A 19,313-nucleotide genomic window follows, 5' to 3' on the forward strand; every position below is an offset into this window, starting at 1 on the left:
GGCTGACTGTACTGTGTCGCCCATCCCAGAAGATCTAGTCCTCTGTTCTCTTTTCATACTGTAGGCCTTACAACTGACTCTAACTCCCCCAAAATTAATCTGGTTGTTCTTCCAATAAGTAACCTCCTTTTTGGATCTTTCACCATGAGGCTGGACAAGGACATTTTACAAATGTGGCCCTGTTGCAGCTTCTTTTTAATACTTTTTAGAAATGATAGAAATATACCTTAGAATTTTTAAATTATCATCTAAATTAGGATTATCAGCCTCTGTTACCTCCTGGAGGTGTGGTACTTCCAGAGCAAAATTTACCCTAGGATTTTAAACAAGACTATTATTTCTTTAGAGGAAAACATTGTGTGTGTGTATATATTTATGTTTATATTTATGTGAACTCAACACATATATGTATATACGTGTGTATATGTATATATATGGGGTAATTTGACCCTGAGTGATGGAGCAGTGGTGGCACCAAACAAGGGACACCTTACTGCCACCTGGACACAAAACCAGAGGTCTGTTATAAAGTGATACCTTCAAGAGATCAAGGCACCAAGAATGGTAAGAGAAAATTCAACCTGGGTTGTTTTGTCTCCCAGTGTTTTCCTCTGTATTGTATCTAGATAGCATCTCATATGACTCCTTTCATGAGAAAGCCTCACATCATGCCTTCTGTTCATCCAGAATCCACCAGAATAGAAATATAACTTGGAGAGGCAACATCTTAAGAGCTGTCATCAACCAGTCACTTAAGCAGGACTATCTGAAAGCCAGTTGATAACAAGTACCAGTGTTAATAGAAGACATGATAGGTGCTCGGGGGAGAAGGAGAGCACTAGAAGAAATGAAAAGGGACTAAAAATAATTAGAAATTGTAAAAAAAAAAACATGATGATTTTTCTTGGGAAATCCCAGGGCTATAACACTTTAGATAATGCATAAAATAAATACAAAACATAAAAATACAAGCTTACATGACTATTTTTAGGAAAATATAACTTATGACTCAGATGAGTCGCTGTATTTTTCAAAGTTGCCTGGAGAGGGTGTAAATATTCCAGTAATGTTGCCGTGATTAAAAGCTTCTATATAACTCCTCTTTTGGAAATCGCTTGGCAGCCTGTGTCTCTTTTCTTTCAATCTCTTCAGTGATAGTAATAGTTCCCATTTGAAGGTGATTTGACATCAGCAAATTACTAAAAGTCATTCAGAGCCAAGTGTGAAGAATTCAGAGTGAACAGTTACAGTGAATAAGTTCAGTTTTTGGTCAAAATCACAGAATGACTAAAAAGCAGTGAGGCTAACTGAATTGCTCATTAAGTGGTTCTAATTTTAACAATCAAAGAAAAAAATCCATTAGAGATGCATAAAAAGCAAAAACCTGTTGAAATGTAAAGGAGGATGAGGTGTGGAGAAAATACATTCCAATTCAGCTCCAATAAGAACAGTTAATTCCCTATGGCCAACGTTGCAGGACTGATGCCGAAGAAATAAATTAAAGCCACATTATAACTTCCTTGTGAGGTAATTGTCAATTGTCAACCTCCCTAGGCATCACTAAATCCTTCCCGGGTATGTATGGCTCCTATTATAACCCATAACCATACTACAGTATAATTATTCCATTGCCAGTGTGTCTCCTCCACAAGACTATGAGCCCCTGTCTTACATGTCAAATATAATGGGACATCAATAGTCGGGCATTAAATAAATGAATGAATAAGATTCATTTGGACATGTAACCTCCAGTTGTCTTGCTTAAGGTCCTTTCTGATTCAGGATCACATAGATTGGTGGGAACACATCTTAGGCAAACTTTTGAGTTCTACCTTTGCTTTTAATAATTTTTAGTTATACCATCAAAGAATATTGGAAATCCCAAGTTTGTTAGTCCTTTGTAGCTTTCTCAGTGTGGCTGAGATACAAAAACTTAAAAAAAAAAAAAATTCAGTGTTTAAAATATTCTTATCACTTCCATGCTTGGTACTTACTGACATCTGACTTCCTCTGAGACAGTGAGAAAACTCAGCCTGTTTGGCGGGAAAAATGAAGATAGAGCAAGTGTAAAAGCTTACAGGATGTCCCTGGGGAAAGAAAAGAGCAACACCTCTGATATCATAAACTGAGTTCGCTGTGGAGGAGCCTGAAGGATCGAGGGAGATACGGATTGCCTCCGTCCAATGTCTTCTAGGAGACTGCCAAGTGCAGAATGTCCACTCCGCTATCATTATTCTAGCAATGTCCCTTCACCACTTGAAACCCAGTGAGATGGTTAATAACTTTTCTAAAAGCAGCTTTCAAAAATGCCAGGATGGCTCCAAAATTTCAATGCTCACTGAACTGATTATTACTATTATTATTTTTAGTTTGCAAAGGTAATTGTGTGACTAATTTAAAACAAAATAGTTTCACTTAGTGAGGGTATGCAAGCGTGCACTCCTGCATGTGTGTGTGTGTGTCTGTGTGTGTGCGCGTGTGAGAGAGACAGAGAGAGTGAGACTGAGAGAGTAGGGGGCTGAAGGATCACAGAATGTTACTGTTTACCCTCTAGCACTTTCCTCAAAGCTTGATATTTTTTCAGAGGTTTTCATTTATAAGTTTAGGGGGGCAATGGAGACAATCATGAAAGTAGAGAAAGATACAACTTCTTATTTCTATTCCCTTAGTAACTTTTATTTTTTACTATCTTTTGCCTTTGATGAAAAACTTCCTCCCCACCCATTTTTTTTTCAATTATTCAAAAAACAGCCCCAGTAAGAAACCAGCTTAAATAAGAAAAAAAAGAAATCAGCCAGATATTTATTTGGCCCCCTGAACAAAACCCTCCTTTTATTTTTCTTTTTGTAACTTGAGACTTTCCTCTCCAGTTCTGAAGTATGTTTTTTCTCCTGTCTTCAAGAAGAGATTTCTGCTTTTACTAAAAGTGATAAAATAATATGTCTTCAATTCTCCTGCAGATGAGCGCTAGGAATAAAATGACAACATGATGCTTACTTTTGATAAGAAGATAGTCTTTTTTTAAAAAAAAAACAACTAATTCTTCTTAGAAAATGGGTTGGCTGCAGCTTTTAGCACCATTACTTCGTTTTTGCTTAATCTCCCTCCATCCTCCCCAGATAGTTTGTTTACTGTAATATGTCATAAAAATTACATTCATCCAATAGCCAAAGATTCACTGATTTTTAGTTTCTTACCTTTCCCATGGTGCAATAAATAAGTTAGAAACACGAGATAGAGAAAAGTTGCAGCGATCTGCTCAACCTCAGAGATCAAGACCAAAATAAATCTTATAAAATCTGCATCTGCCTCTCAGCCAGACTGTAGCCACTAATGCAGGGGCATATTGTATGGTAAGGCATGCTTTTAGATGTGAGGATCTTTCTGCATTTCAATGTCTCTTTATAGGAAGCAGAATGTGATGAATAGTTTCTTTCTTTCTGACCCTTAACAAAAGCAAAACTAAATTCACAGCTCAAATGGCAGCACTCTTACTCAGGCTACAAATCCAAAAAGCACCACACGGGTCCACTGTGAACACGAGGTAAGTTGCACAAGCGTGCAGGACACGATGATTGAGGACTAGAGATGTGGCTGGATTTCCTTTGTGTACGCTTCGCACAAATCACTCTCCTTTTCTTTGCATGGCAGCTCTGGCCTGAAATGCAGAACTGAGCATTGCTGATGAAGAGAAGAGAAAGGTGTACAGACACATTTATGTAGATGATGGAAGTACTGTGTACGAGTGAATTTATTGTATGAGCCATATCGGTTCTTCCTGTACATTGGGCATGCACTGTCAACTGTAATGGGACACAGTGGGGACACTTCACATCCCTGGAGGATGTCACATCACCTAATGATTAGCAAACAATCTTATGTGTAATATTTGAACACATAAACGTACAGGAAAACAAAGTTCTTTATTAAACCACTTCTCAGGCTTAAACGGAGCAGCTACATGACTACAAACGCTTCTTTGCCATGAGGAATCCCTGCCTCGTCTGTAGCAACAACTATTCTTGTTCCACAAAAAAACAATCAAAAAGTTCAAAATTCATGGCGGTGAATTCTCAAGGACACATAAGCATGCATTATTATTATTTGCTTACTGTTTAAAGTAGGTATTCATGCTATTTATCCCTGAAGACGCAACACAATCCCCACTTATCCATGTGAATAGAAAAAACAACACAACTCACAAGGTGTATCCAGGAAACATTTTTTAGAGTGATAACAGCATGAAGAATATCACCAAGTCTCGTAATGTGCTTATGCAAAACACACTGCGTTTTTTGTGTTTTCTTCTATTTTTGCTCCCTAAACGTGTACCAATACCTACGCTGATGTTTACAGATTTCGTAACTGATTGCCCATTTTCAGACACTAAATTCGAAACAGCTTCCTAGCTCAAACCAAACTCTTTCTATCTACTTTACTTATACTCTACCTATGTAGTCATTTTAGAATGTGTTAATGATGCCTGCATTTAATAAGCCAATAATAAACAGTAAATAATTTCCAGAGTAATTTGGCTTTAAGTTGGTTGTTTCCAAACTGGAGTGAAACTTTTAAGAGAATGTTAAGAGGGGATCTGTTGGGTTCCATAAGAATTCAAGTACTCAAGTAAGGCCCGGAGGAGATGAGGCGGATTCCTCACCATTTTATCCTATTTTCTTTCCATCAGTCAGAAATAACAGCAATGCTAGCAATATTTTTAATACCTATCATTCATAAAACAAAATTCTACAAATTTTTAAGTGGACTGTGGAAACAACCACCTCAACGATTTGATTCAATGGTTTCAAAGTTTAAAAAGTTTAAATCATTCCAGTAATATAAAAAGAACATTTCAGAGCATAAGATACAGAATTACCACATAACGGAACCAGAATTATATTACAAAGATACACGCTCAGAGACATTTATTCAGGTGAATAAAGATCCTATAATAAAAAGTGTCATCAACACATTAAGAAAACACTGTCATGGCAAAAAATTAGTAAATTATTATTTTCATAATGGGCTTTGGTTGTAGTCATTCACATTTTAGGGGGCTGAAAATATGTCTCATAAAGAAACAGAATAATAAAATATTTTAAGAGGAAAACTATGATACGATATAGGTCATTTTTAATTGAATATTTAATAATGAGCAATTAATTTGAGGAAAACGAGAATAAACTACAAAAAAAATATTTTATAAGGAATTCACTTTTACTTTGCTTTCTTTCAAATGTTGTGAATATTTAGAAAACAAAAACCAAAAACCCAAAAGAAAAACATGTATTTTCTTTCTGGGGAAAGGTAAATAAAATGTATATTTTAAAAATCTTCTAGGTAAAATTGTAGTCTCTATAAAAAGGCATTTCCTACCCTAAATAAAACGACGATTTATAAAAATAATGAATTTATGTTTCTTACTTGTATTAATAATATACATAACAGACTATGAATACTGAGTGAAGTAAAGAACACTAAGGTAAATGACAAAAAAGGAAAACATATTAAGGAGGTGTTCCCAAGAGCAGAGAGTGGATAGAAGGAGGAAGCACCTACTAGTCTAAAATCTACCTTCCCACCTTTTGATTTTAACTTTGATTAAGGTTTAAGACGGTACTATTAAAAAAAATTGGACTGAGTGACCTAATTTCAAGAACAGAGTATAAAAGGTATAAAATAGGAAGGTTGAAATATCACTGAAGCCTTTAAGAGAAATAAGTGAATCCAATTTCATTCTCCTAGAACTAGTTGACTGTAAATCATACACACAGTGGTTGAAGGTGTGGCCCCTGTATTCAGACTGTCTGTATTTGACCCTCTGCTCGGCCACTTTACAAATTGTGTTGATCACCAGCAATTACTCAACCCTGCTGTGTGTCACTTTCCCTATCTACAAGTAAAGATAATTAGCTCTATTTCACAGGGTAGTTGCACCTATTTAAGGAGTTAATATATGTAAAATATGTTGACCAGTGCATAGGACATGGCATGTAATATAAGTTTAGCTATTATTATTTATGTATTATCCCACTGAAATTGAATCTCAGTGGGAAAAGATTGTTATCTGTTTTCATTACTGTTGCTTCTCTAGTGTTTAGAACAATGCTTTGCACACAATTATGTAACTGGCATTCAATACTCACTCATTCAGTGTTGGCTCTGAAATGTTAGCTATATTACCTCTGTGTCTGTACATATATAAATGTGCATACATATCATACATACATGTACATGCACACAGACACTGGTTTCTTATTAAAGGTAAAACATTAAAGAAAAAAGCAAGAAGTTTTAGTAATAAAGCAAATTAAATGTTCCTGACCTAATAGAGTGTGTATTGGTTTGGAAAAAAATAGGTATTACTATCTTTTGTTCCTAATACTGTATAGAAATGCCATCTCTATCTAAAATTGATCCTTGTGTTTAAAGTTAAATGCAATGAAAAGCAGATTCAGATGCAATAAAAAAAAAAACCCTTTAAGTTCATGCCACAATTATTGTCATTTCCCTGAAAAAAAGAACTGATTAATCTGCCATTTTTAATATAGGAGGTTAAATGTAAAATTAGCTCTAGAAACTTAGAAAGGAAATTCTTAGAAAAAGTCTATTCAGCTGTTACGGTCCATTGCCTAGAAATTCTGACCAAAGGGCAGAAAAGAAGTTTCTCTTCCCGACTTTTGATGAATTTACCCTGTATTACCCTAACAAAGTCACCACTTCCTACATCCCATTGGACATATATATAGCTCCTAGGCCGCTCATTACATATTTCATTGCATGAATTTTTAACCTTATTAGGAAAATAGAGAGCCACAATAAAAAAAAAAGTCCTCCACGTGTCCATGGATTCGTGTAATGATGCAGTGTATTGAATGCATACATGTCAATAGTTGGTGAAGAGTCGCTCGAAGGGTGGTACCAGCCTCAGTACGTGTTGGGCACTTTCCATATGCCAAGGGAAGTCAGACCCACGGGATCTTTGTCAGACCAATTATGCCGTCATGCATGAAAATCCACTGAGAGCGTCCTTAGAAAAGACGGATTACTAAACCTACATTATTATAGTTTCAACTGACTCCTTTCCCACTTAACTCCTACGGCTTTTCCTTTGGATCTTAATGCTGAAAATATACTAGAAATTTAAGACTACATATTACTATCATCATTTAAAAAGACCGCCTACCTTTGTGGAAAAATTCTTGGACTATTTTATATAAACATTGATTTTACATTAATTAATATACCTAGATGTACTTATCGGTTGGCAAAATTAAAATAACTAAGATGCTACTTAATATCACAAATCCCTGTGAAAGTTGAAAATTGCAGAAAGCATTCAATGATCTGCATAAAAAGTTAAGAGGTAATAAACTAAAAAATGAACTTCAGTTGTGTCCCCCTAAACTTCGTATGCTGAAGCTCCGAACCCCAATGTGAGTGATTTGGAGTTACAGTCCTTATGGAGGTAATTGTGGTTGAATGAAGTCAGAAGGTGAGGCCCTAATCTGTTAGAACTGGTGCCCTTAGAAAGAGCATGGGACAGAGAGAAGGCCATCTGAGGACACATTGAGCAGATAGCTGCCTACAACCAGGAAGAGCGTCTGCATCAGCAATGGAATTTGCCAGCACCTTGATCTGGGACTTCTGGTGTTCAGAACTGCGAGAAAATAAACTTCTGTTATTCATGCCATCCAGTCTCTGGTATTTCGTATGGCAGCGCTAGCAAGCTGATACTGGTTCTCTTGTAAACCTGCTAAGAATACATAGGAGGTATTGTGGACTGGAATACAATGCATACCACAACCTAAGCATGCAAATTAAAATCTATCAGGGATACTATGCTAAATACATAAATATGTAAATTAAAATCTATCAGGGATACCACGCTAATAAAAATTCTCAGATTTGGTGAGAGAAGTAGGTTGGAGGGGAGTTGACTATAGGGAATTAGTGGACCCTGTTATATGTAGAGGGGATGGGATCTAGGAGAAGTTCTGTTTTGCTTTACCCCAGTCACATATATCACATGGAGATAATAATAGGACCTGTTTCTTGGAGTTGTTAGAAAGGAGTAAATAATACAATGTAGTATACTGCTAAGCACAGTGACTGTCTCAGAATAAAAGCTCAGTTGGGGAGGGGGGTGGGGGAATGGGATAGGCCAGTGATGGGTAGTAAGGAGGGCACGTATTGCATGGTGCACTGGGTGTTATACACAACTAATGAATCATCGAGCCTTACATCGGAAACCGGGGATGTACTGTATGGTGACTAACATAATAAAATAAAAAATCATTATAAATTAAAAAAAAAAAAAAAGAATAAAAGCTCAGTTAACCGATGGCTCTTAGAGACTAGTTGTGATGCGTGAAACAAAAATTCCCAGGAAAGATTGCACGGAAGAAGAAATAACTGAAAAAAATGATGGGATTTTTTTAAGTGTCAAAATGGATAATATCAGATAATATCAAACTGTTACAAGCCGTTCCTAAACCACTCGCTTTACAGCGGTGAGCTCTTTCTTCTCCTCCTTCACCACCAAGCTGTCAACAGGCCCCCAAAGTCTTTCTGATAATATCCGGGGCCTGTTGCCGTAGGTAAAGACACCCACACCTGTTGCACCTTGATCAGGGATCAGCGTAACTTTGAAGAAATGAATCAGGGCAAGAGAATAGCAGATGCTTCAAACAAGCAGTAAGACAAATTAAAACACCCTCCCCCCGCAAAGGAAAAACAAAACAAAACAAAACGAAAAAACGTTTTAATATGATGGGTAATGAAAATACGCCAAATGTGTAAACACATTTTAAGAAGGCTTAGAGAAATTCATGGGTGACTATAAATATTATCTTGAATTGTGGTAATGCTTTACAAAGCCCCAGTTGTTTTATCTGATCCCCCATAAACCCTGTCATGTAATCAGAGCAGGGGTTGTTATGTAAAATGACAGAGGACAGTTTCAACAGGCTTCCAGACTCCAAAGGACTTACACAAGGTCACGCTGGCCAGAGACAGAACCAGCACAAGAAGGCGGATGTTTAGATCGCCTTATCCAGCTCATTTTCTATTTTGCCAGAGGCCTTCGAGAAGTGAACTACCAGATAGAAGTTAAGAATTTCAGGGGCTCTCACCCAGAACTGTTGTAGCCTGACTTCCCATCTGTAATCAGAACTGAGATAGAGGAAGTGTTAAAAATTCAGGTTTCTGGGTTATAGTACAAACCTACTAGAATTCAATTTCTGAGAACTGAATGAAATTAGGACAAGAATCAGCTACGTGGCAATAATGTGGCCACTTTTTTTAATTACAGTAGTCTAATAATAATAATACGAGGGAGAAAGTAAGTACGTTGCTAATGCAGTGGTTGTGGGTTTTTCTTTCTTCCATTTTTACTTCTTTGTTCCTATCTTTCTCTCAAAGTACAGGAGCAGAAAATGAATGGAAACAGAGCAGTTGGGCATGATATTCCAGACTAAAAACAAAATCCAAACCAAACCGGAACACCTGGTCTAAATGGGAGGAAGTGGATGTTTACTATTTTTTGACTTGAATCTTGCAATCATTTCAATCCACCTACCGTTATGGTTTCCAGGGCCTTGGGCCAAAATTCAAGGCCACAAAGATTTGCTTTTGTCAGACGTGAAATTCCTTTTTCTGATACAATCTCACTACATCCTGGATGCCTAGCTGGAGTTGGAGATATTTGGTGCCTTAACAAGAGTTCTAGTCTTTGAAACTACTGAAGGCTACTCATCCTTCCCCCAAGGACCTAAGCAGAACCCTCATTTCTTCAAGACTGTTGACCTTTGCGAGGTGCTGACCTATTTATCTGCTTAAAGCAATTTACACCAGGGTGTGGCAAAGACTAAACTCAACTCCTTCGGAAGTCATTTGCAATTTGCATTTGCAATTTAAAAGAATGCTCCTTTGAATATGGGCTCTTAAGGAGTTGTTTTTGTTTTTGTTTTTAGGTAGAGTTGACACACAATGTTACATTAGTTTCATGTGTACAACATAGTGATTCAACACTAAGGAGTTGTAAGACATTTCTCAGCTCCCACCTCACTGCCCGTCACTCCCAAGAGCATATTCTCTCTTCTAGACCTCTTTCCTTAGTAAACTGTCTCTTTACAGATATTCCAGGCTCTCACCTTTAAAAGTGATGCTCACCATGGGCTTTCAGAGTAAAACCAGAAACTTACACTCTATCTGTGAGCATGGGTTGGTACAGTGAATGGATGATATCTGCAAGAACATACAATGTGATGAATACAGACACTCACGCCTATGCCTGGGCATATATGTATCTGTTCTTTTCTATACGTAAAAGGATAAGGATAAAGACAAGAATCCGTACAAGATGAGAATAAGGATCTCAAGAAAAATACTGAAAACCAGTATGTTTGCATGTTTCTTCATAGCCCTTCAAAATATATCAGAACTCTACTGGGAGGCCAGTGCCTCCCTTCCTTGCTTTGCATATTTGCTTAGTAGTTTAATTTTATCTTTTTTAAGGGATTGGTGTTGATACCACAACCAAAGAGGAAAGAGAGAAAATGAGAGTATTTCTCATTTGCTACTGAAATGAGAGTCATACCCACAAAGAGAAGGCAGGGACTCTAGCCAGCACAGCAGGTAGCCTTTTATCATGGAGACATCCACCCAGCAGGGAAAGAAAAGAACAATTAGGACACTCAGAGTCTGATACAAAAGTGGACATACCATAGTCCAGTGATCCAATATGAAGGGATCTTCAGGATATCTAGCATCAAAGCCCAGGCCCTTTGTTTGTTGTTCAACAAATATTTATGAGTGTCTCCTATATGCTAGGCACTCTACTAAGCACTGGGAATACCATGATAGACCAGACAGATTTGGAGGCAGTTCCTGTGAGTTACAGGTATATACCTTGCCTACCTTGCTGTTTTTGCACTGTCCTGTCTATGAAGTGACTTGTTCTAGCCATTGTTTCAATTACTTCCCAAAGCCTTGCAATGTGTATTAAAGACTCGCCAAACTAATACAATCTCTATAAAAGAAATGGAAAAAAAAAAAAAAAAACCACACGCATCTAAGAAAAGTGTTTTGCAAAGTTACAGATTGAGAATTATTCCCATAGACACATTTCAAACTGCGGATTTACTTCTTAAGGGCCTTGAATTTTTCTAGCGATAGCCTCAAAAATAGAGTGAGGGTTACAGTGACTTATTCAATTCTTAAGGTGTTTGTTGGTTTATTATAATTCACACACGGGGTTGTTTACAAATCCAGTTACTTAATTAGATCTGCACATGATGCCCACAGCCTTTTTGTTTGTTTGTTTCGCTTTGCTTTTGTTAGTATTAATTGCAGTTTGTGACTGCAAAAACATTTGACAAACCCGTGGCATGTTCTAAGGAGTTTTTCTGAGGTGATTTTACCCAGATAAATCAGAAAACAGACTGTATTCAAAAGCACAGTTTGCACAACTTTCCCCAGGTGCTGGCAGTACCCTTGAATTCCGACCTGATATTTCTTCAAAGGCTTTATAAAGTTCTTAAGTTAGTTCCGTCAGTCATAAATAAATTGTTCCTTTCTTCAGTTTCCCCACCTCAGAAATAACAATGGTGCTTTTCCTCACAGATTGTTCTGAGGAGCAAATGAGCAAACAGCATTCAACGCTTTTGAAATTTAAGAAGCATGGTGCAAATGCAATCTATCATTTTCTGCTCCATAATCCTTTTTATAATATGTTAATTCCATGAGCACAAAGTCTCTATCTTATTACTTTTTGCATACCCAGTACCAATGCTGATATTAGATGTGTTAAAAGTGATTAAACCAGTCTCTAACATTCTCATTTTCTCCTTTAGATTTTGTGATGGAAAATAAAATAGTATTTTATCATTTAAAACAAACTATCCCAGTGCTGAAATTTACAGGGTATTGGGTAGTTTGTTCTGAGTCTGTCTCTGTCCACAGGCATCTCCCTACACGGTAAATTCCAGTAATCACAAAGACTGATCAAGAGACCTGAGGTGGGTGACTATTGGGAGCAAGAAAGGTGGAGAAAGAGGAAGTCTGTGCAAAATAGGAACCAATGATGACATGTTCAAAGATTAAAACACACACACACACACACACACACACACACACACACACAGAAATGATAATGGACTTCTCAAAAGCTTTTTGCTGTTGATGACTGCTTCTGTAATAGTATGCTATTGATGATTCTAATTCAGCTAAATAGTACATTAAAATCTTTGGGAGTGTTATTGTTTTGTTTTGATTTTTTATGTTTTTCCAATAACAGCCATAGTTTCCCACCCCAAACAAAGGACAGTGGTTCTGAACCCTTTACAACTGCTTCCACAACAAAACACTTTTTTTTTTTTTTCCCATGGCAACCAAGAACAGGAGCACACATACCCAGCTGAAACAAGGATTGCACACGACATTTACTCTTACTATATGGGTGATGCACTTGGGAAGGTTGTTTTATTTCATATCTTCCTAATTGTGGTAGAGATGCACTAAATCAATTCATGCCTCAATAATGGGTTGCAACCCAAGTTTTCAAAATGCTGCCTTAGAATGTTCTTTGTGAAAGTATTTATGTATTATGTATATCCTCTCTATGTCGTTGCAGTTAGATTCATCCCAAAATTCTGGACTTTTTTGCTCTGATTTGTTTTTGAATTGATATGACTTGTTACAGGATTCATACTTAAAGTATACCTAAGGAAGTTTACTACTTTTGATGAGGAAACATGACATTTTCAAGAAGCAGAAAGTGCTTTCACCAGCTTCTTATACTGGTCTTTGTGCTCAAAACAAATGGAGAAGTTGAGGATAATTAGATTTTATTCAGGAATTTCACTCCGGTTTCAAAAATATTTCTGAAAATGTCATTTCTGCAAAATTACACAGCTAAAAGAATAAAAATCTTGAAATATATACATCAGAGATTTACATGGGTTAAAGTACATTTCCTATAACTCTACATTTTAGTATTTTTCTAATATTTATTTATTATTATTGTTTTTTAGAGAGAGAGTGTGTGTGCATGTGTGTGTGGGGGGGGTATGGGGAAAAGGGAGAAGGAGGGAGAGAACCTAAAGCACGCTCCATGCCCAGCGTAGAGCCCAACATGGGGCTCGATCTCACGACCCTGAGATCATGACCTGAGCCGAAACCAAGATCTGGACGCTAAACCAACTGAGCCACTCAGGCGCCCCAGTATTCTTCAAGTGTTTATTTATTTTTATTAAAGGGCTTTTATATTGACAATAATTCACCAAAAAATCCCAAGAATCTGGCATTCTTAGTATTTCAAAACATGTGGAAAACTTCGTCGGGCAGATGATGTGGTAAATGTATTATAAATTTATCAAACTTTACACATGGAACACTTATTTTTAGGCACAAAAACACAGACAACAAACAGAGACATAACTATATAAACATAGAGAATTAGAGGGACTATACCCTAGAGGGTAATCCTAGAGGATTCCCTGACTTAACTACAATATTACTTACGCAACTAAAATTCAGCCACTCTCTCTCTCAACAATATCTAAATTCTGAATTCTCGGAAGCAGCCTGAATTTATGTTCTCTGACATCAAATAGAAGAGCCTTCAGATAAATGTACCACAAAAGCAGGAAGCCACAAATTCCTTCTGAATGTGACTACAGTGACTTCAGTAAGTCCAAGTGAAAGATTCCAAATTTTCTTAAGGAATTTAACAACAAAAACTTAAAAACTCTATAGATAGTACAGACTCTTGGGTCAATATTTCAACATGAAGGAAAAAACAGTCCATTGGCAGTAACTGCTTAATACAAAATTAATCTGTCAAATTTGTTTTGTAGACAATATTTTTTATAAATGTTGCTCAAAGTCCTTATGTAGATGTCTAGGAGCACACTCAAATACACATGGTGACACTTAGAAATACACACACAGAACGAGCAAGAGACACTATCTTTTACTCTAACACATTATCTCACCAGTCTGGGAAAGACTGATTCCATAGCCCTTTAAAAATATTGATCAACTTAGGATTTTACCAAAAGTCGGTATTTAAGGTATTACAGACAAAGACTCAATAGATTTAATTTTCCTGGGTCCACACAAAGCTAATCTCAAAATTATTGTTGAAATGTGCCTTGGGATTTTTCTTTTTTTTCGATTTCTGCTAACCACCTCTTTGAGAATGGAATTCCTGGTGACTTAGACATCCATTAGTAGCACATTTCTTTATTAATACTGCTTCCTTTATAAGTTTATTCATTTCAATAGTATTTTTCTTTAAATGGGGGGGGAACCTTGAAAATCAAATGCACAACAAGTGAAACAAGCAGTGATTGGCTGACACCCCACGGCCAAGGGCAGGCTCCAGCAGGTTTCGGAGTAGCAAGGTCATCAGAGTATGGTGCATAATGGAGCATCATATTGGAGTGGAATTCAGCCAAACACAGTAATGTATGGATGTAGACGCATCTGAAAGAAGGAAAATAAAGATTTATGCAGGTAAAAAAAAAAAAAAAAAAAAAAAAAGGTGCGATGAAGATTTTTTTCCCCAATATCTTATACCCAATCAGAATGCTGTGGTAGAGGTTTTGGTGCAGAGAATTTCTATTTACAAATTGTCTGTTTGTAAATAATAAAAATGCTCAGGGGGATAAAAGTTAACTTGTCAGATGAATCCTACTCGGAAGCTTAGTTTTTTTGTTTGTACACAAGCATTAGAGTTCAATACAAACATCACCAAATTCCTGAAAATAAACCTTTATTCTGCCTTTAAAACATTAATTCACCAGAAGTGATAATTAAGATTAGTTTTAGTGGTTTCAGCTCAATTCTTCTTGGAATGTGATTTCTCCCACAACACTAATGCTAAATAAAGCACTGTGTAATGTTCTGAAACAGTCCCTGCTTTAGAAAAGATTCTAAGGGCTTTTAAAATAAATAAGAGAGAAAAGTAAAGCTGACTCAAGATCTATATGAACAGATCTTACCTTTTCTATAGAGCCACAGTAAACAAATGGATGGGGAACCTTGCTATAGTCTAGAAATTTCTTATATACAGCTTAAACATAAAGCTCTAAACAATTATTGTACTTAATTTCCAACATCACCTCCACCACCAGTCTCTCCCAGGAAAAGGAATGATGGTAAAATATCTAATAGCATTGGTGGCTACAGCGAAGCAATAGTTGTCACACTGTATTCAGTTTTTAAAACAGTTCAAATTTTATTCTTGAAATTAATAAACTCAATCATTAGCATTTTATCACTATATAAATTCAAAATATGATACACTAGATTGGTTAACCGCCTAACAAAGGAGGCAATCAGCCTGAAAAATTAAAAAAATGTCACATTTAAAAAAATTTGCTAGAAAACAAATGTAGAGGAAAAATTAGTTCACGGTTGTGTGTTAAGGATACTTCGAAGGTAGAGCACACCTGCAAAGCCGACAAAATGCAAAGGAGCATAGAAGCCAAATAGAATCGTCCACATTGATGAAAAAGGTTAAAAGATTACCCCAAATAGAATGCATATAAACTTCATACACACTGTATAGAAATCTTCTATTAATTTCCATTAAAATTATGTTTTTGTTGAGGATATACTAATCCCAGAGAGGAGCTTACATCTGTTGTCATGGTTCTGTTAAAATTAAAAATTCTGTCAATTAACCTGTTGCATGTATGTTCTAAACAGTGTTAAGTTACTTCAATGAGTGTCATCAATTGCTATTTTACATAGGGGAAAAGAACCATTAATTTCTTTTGACTGTCTACAAAACTTGAATTATAATTTCCCCAGTAATTTACAGATAAAAACCAGAGCCTACAACAGAATTCTTTTCTATTGCAAGAAAGTCAGTCTTCATAGCCAAATACATAGTTATACAGACACAGGTAGAGCTCAGCAGATTTCTGTCTCTATTGAAATACATACAGAGAAAGTTATGTAAATTCAATTTTATTCCTAGAGGTAGCATGACAAAAACCAAAAACACTGTCCTCTGCATTCCATGACTTGTATCCACAGTGTCTCCTCAATAATCTTGTGATCTCAACCAAGTTACTTTTTCATAAAGGCCTCAACTTCTTAAGTTTCATTCCATCAGTCAAGGAATCAGCAGAAAACCAAATTCACACCCCAAAGGTACAGACAGAGAAAGGCCTCAGTCTCTCTTCATACAAAATGAGGGAACTGGTCTGGATGATATCTTTTAATTCCAAAATGTGATGACTCCAGTGATTTTAGATACAAACACTAAATGGCTGATTATATTTTCTTTCACTTTTGCATGTGTCTCAAGTTCAAATATGTTCCGTATATTAATGTATGAATATTACAATGAAATAGAAGTCTAATGGCACCATAGTTGGTTTATATGAATATATCTGTATGTGTTTGTGTGTGTGGAGAGAGAGAGAAAGAGAAAGAGATACCAGGTGTACACTTTTCCACATATAAGGTATGTAATTACTCAAAAATAGAAGATAACACGAAAGAATGATTTTGCTGTATTTATCCAGCTGCATGATTTACTTAAAATCTATGAATTGACTTTGTGGTCTCAGGTCTAGGTTACTAAGCAACTTGGGATAAGTTTGAGATAAGTTTCAAATTGTTCTACCTGGACTTCCATAAAAATTTATATATTCAAGGTAGATCAAATCAGTGGATGACCCTTTCCTTCCTCACAGACATCGAGAAATCTAGGTAATGTCGCTTTAGTAGGTATCTCCCAACTAAAGACATAACCTTTCATCAGTTATTAGCCACTTATCTATTGTATCAGGCCAAATGTAACAGAAATTCCACCAAAGGCAGCTGCACTGTACCTCCTGAAAGTGTTTGGTTATACACAGAAGAACCATATTGTAGAAATTGTGCTTATCAAATTGAAACTAGAAGCTGTGGCTGTCATCACTCTGCAGGTGCATTTCTACTATAGTATGTATGGTGTAATATACATACACAGACAAATTGACATATAGTTTTCTCAGTGCTGAGAACTCTCATAGATGATGGCAAGTCATCCATTTGCTTCCAGACTGGAAGTAATTTAAAAAATGATTTCTGCCATATTTTTTACTAAGTATACAATGAATATATTGAACACAATTTGATCAATTAAAGAGAACATTATTCAGACTACATTCCACATTTCCAAAGGCAAGGGAAACTGTCACTGGACTTAATATGAATTTTTCTTGAGTATTTCTGCATCAGCTACAAATGGATTTTTAAGTTAATGTTTATTCAAGCTGTATCTTCTCTACTCTTGCCAAAAGTAAAATACTTTACTTTCCATTTACTAAATACAATAAAATTTTTACTTGCCAGTGCATTATCTAAATAACAGCATGGCATGAATAAACTCAACAGGACCTAAAAATAATAAACAAAGTAGTAACTATAATTTTATATGTTTACTAATCTTTCGGAATTAGAGTATTCTTTAAGAAAATTGAAAAATATTTAACACATAATAAAACTCTGAAGATTAAGAAATAAGTAGAAAAATAGAATGCTTCTGCCTTTATTTTACAAGTCAAAAGCACAAGGGTACTTCCAAGTCACAAAACTTGAACCACCACTAAAACCAGGTTTACCAAGCAAAGGAAAGGTGGACACTTAATCTCAACAATGCTGTCAATGATCCACATTCTGCTCAACTAGTCACATTATTTAGTTGAGAGCAAGGGCTTTTGTTTGAACTGCAAAGGTCTGAACTATGGAAACCTGGGCTACATCATCAGTTTTGCTAAGATGTGATTTTCAGAAGAAAAAAAAATACAGCAACTCTGCAATACACATCTTCTAGATTCTGCCAAAGAGTAACTATAGAAGCTGGATTTGAAAATTTCTAGACCCTGTGAAAAAAAAACCAAAAAGGGGGAGGGGTATTATTTACAAACTTATTTCCACAAAGCTGTTTAATTTATTACAATATAACCATTACCAGGAATTAGGAGCAACACTTCGATATGTCTAAGTCTCATGAAGATAAGAACACTGTAAACAGATACCACTTCCATTATATCGCAGGTAAAGAACTATGGTAAGGCAATTCAAGAACATTTTAAATAAAATGAAGCCTTTACGTCAGATAAAATCTCTGATTTTTAATTAATCCTTATCCTAAGGAATTAAAGTACGGCATCCCTCAGGGTTTTCCTCAGATAAATTCAGTATCAAAGAGGCGAATTATAACAAAACCTGTGTTCTTTATTTTTTTTTATTTTACATCAAATTTAATCATAGAAAATACATTTTGGCAGTTGTATAACAATTAAAGGTAATATTTAAAAAAATAAAAATAGAAATCTACTTATGGTATAAACAAAAATCAGGACAAAAAAAGATCCTGTTTATTGTGTCAGATGTCTAAACAGACTGTAACTTTGTAAATGGATCCCTTGTCCCCTGACAGCAATATTGAAGAGATGAAGAGTATCAATTACTATTACTAATTACATTAAGGGGAATGTGTTTCATTCTTATTTCATTTTGGTTCAGCTATTTATTATGGTTAAAACTTTACACAGCTTTTGAATACCGAAAGACATACAAGTTTTCCAGTCACTTTTGGCAAACTGTATGACTTATACCGATGGCTTTGCAGGTTTTCTATTTTGGTATATGGACTTCTTCGCTCTGTTAAGAGTCTAACACCACACATTACTTTATTTATAAGCATATCACTTTGCCTTTTAAACAGGATGCCACAACAGTCTTGATATTGGCTGTCTTAAATATTCAAGAATATAGAGCCAACCCCATTTGATGAGCCAAATAAAGCTTAAGTGACAGCACAGAACATATGAGGGGGTTGTATAAAATATCTATAAATCTGCCACTTGATATGTCCGCTCCAGAGTTTAAGATGACACAATTTAGAATGCAAATGCTATTCAGCCACGGGACAAAACGTCCTATTAGGATGACAGCGAAGAAGTAAACATGCTGCAGAAAGATGTCTTCACACACTTTTGCACTACAAGTTATAATTTTCCAAGGAAATTTCTATAGATCTAAATTTATTTGTGGTGTTTCTAAGTCATCTTGGAAAAGTAGTATTATTTTAACTAGAAGTGTCCTTGTTTACAAAACTGATAAAAGTACCAAAAACAAAACAAAGATCTTCTTCTAACTCCAGGTAAAGCTATAACACCACAAATATAAACCCTCCACTTAGTAAATTTCAGGTTAAAAGAAATAAGTAACTCAGGCTCACGGGCATCACATATTTTCAAAAGCCATTTGATGTAATGAAGTTCAAGCCTGTATTTTCTTGG

General features: G+C 35.8%; 1 protein-coding gene across 7 annotated transcripts in view; it reads right to left on the reverse strand.

Moving 5' to 3' along the window:
* PCDH7 (protocadherin 7) overlaps positions 1–19,313 on the reverse strand; it is a 409,428-nt gene that overhangs the window by 383,468 nt on the left and 6,647 nt on the right. The window contains exon 2 of one of the 7 annotated variants that reach the window (XM_045799283.2): positions 8,276–14,490. The exons of 5 other annotated variants lie outside the window; for them this stretch is intronic. In XM_045799283.2, the coding sequence (XP_045655239.1) occupies positions 14,455–14,490 (36 nt within the window). In that variant the 3' untranslated portion in view covers positions 8,276–14,454. Of the gene's footprint in view, positions 1–8,275; positions 14,491–14,533; positions 17,889–19,313 lie in introns of those variants that run through there. One more of the 7 variants, XM_045799281.2, reaches the window with a different exon arrangement.

The sequence above is a fragment of the Ursus americanus genome, chromosome 8 (genome assembly GCF_024610735.1).
Source record: "Ursus americanus isolate L20-20 chromosome 8, mUrsAme1.1.p, whole genome shotgun sequence".
Lineage (NCBI taxonomy): Eukaryota > Metazoa > Chordata > Mammalia > Carnivora > Ursidae > Ursus > Ursus americanus.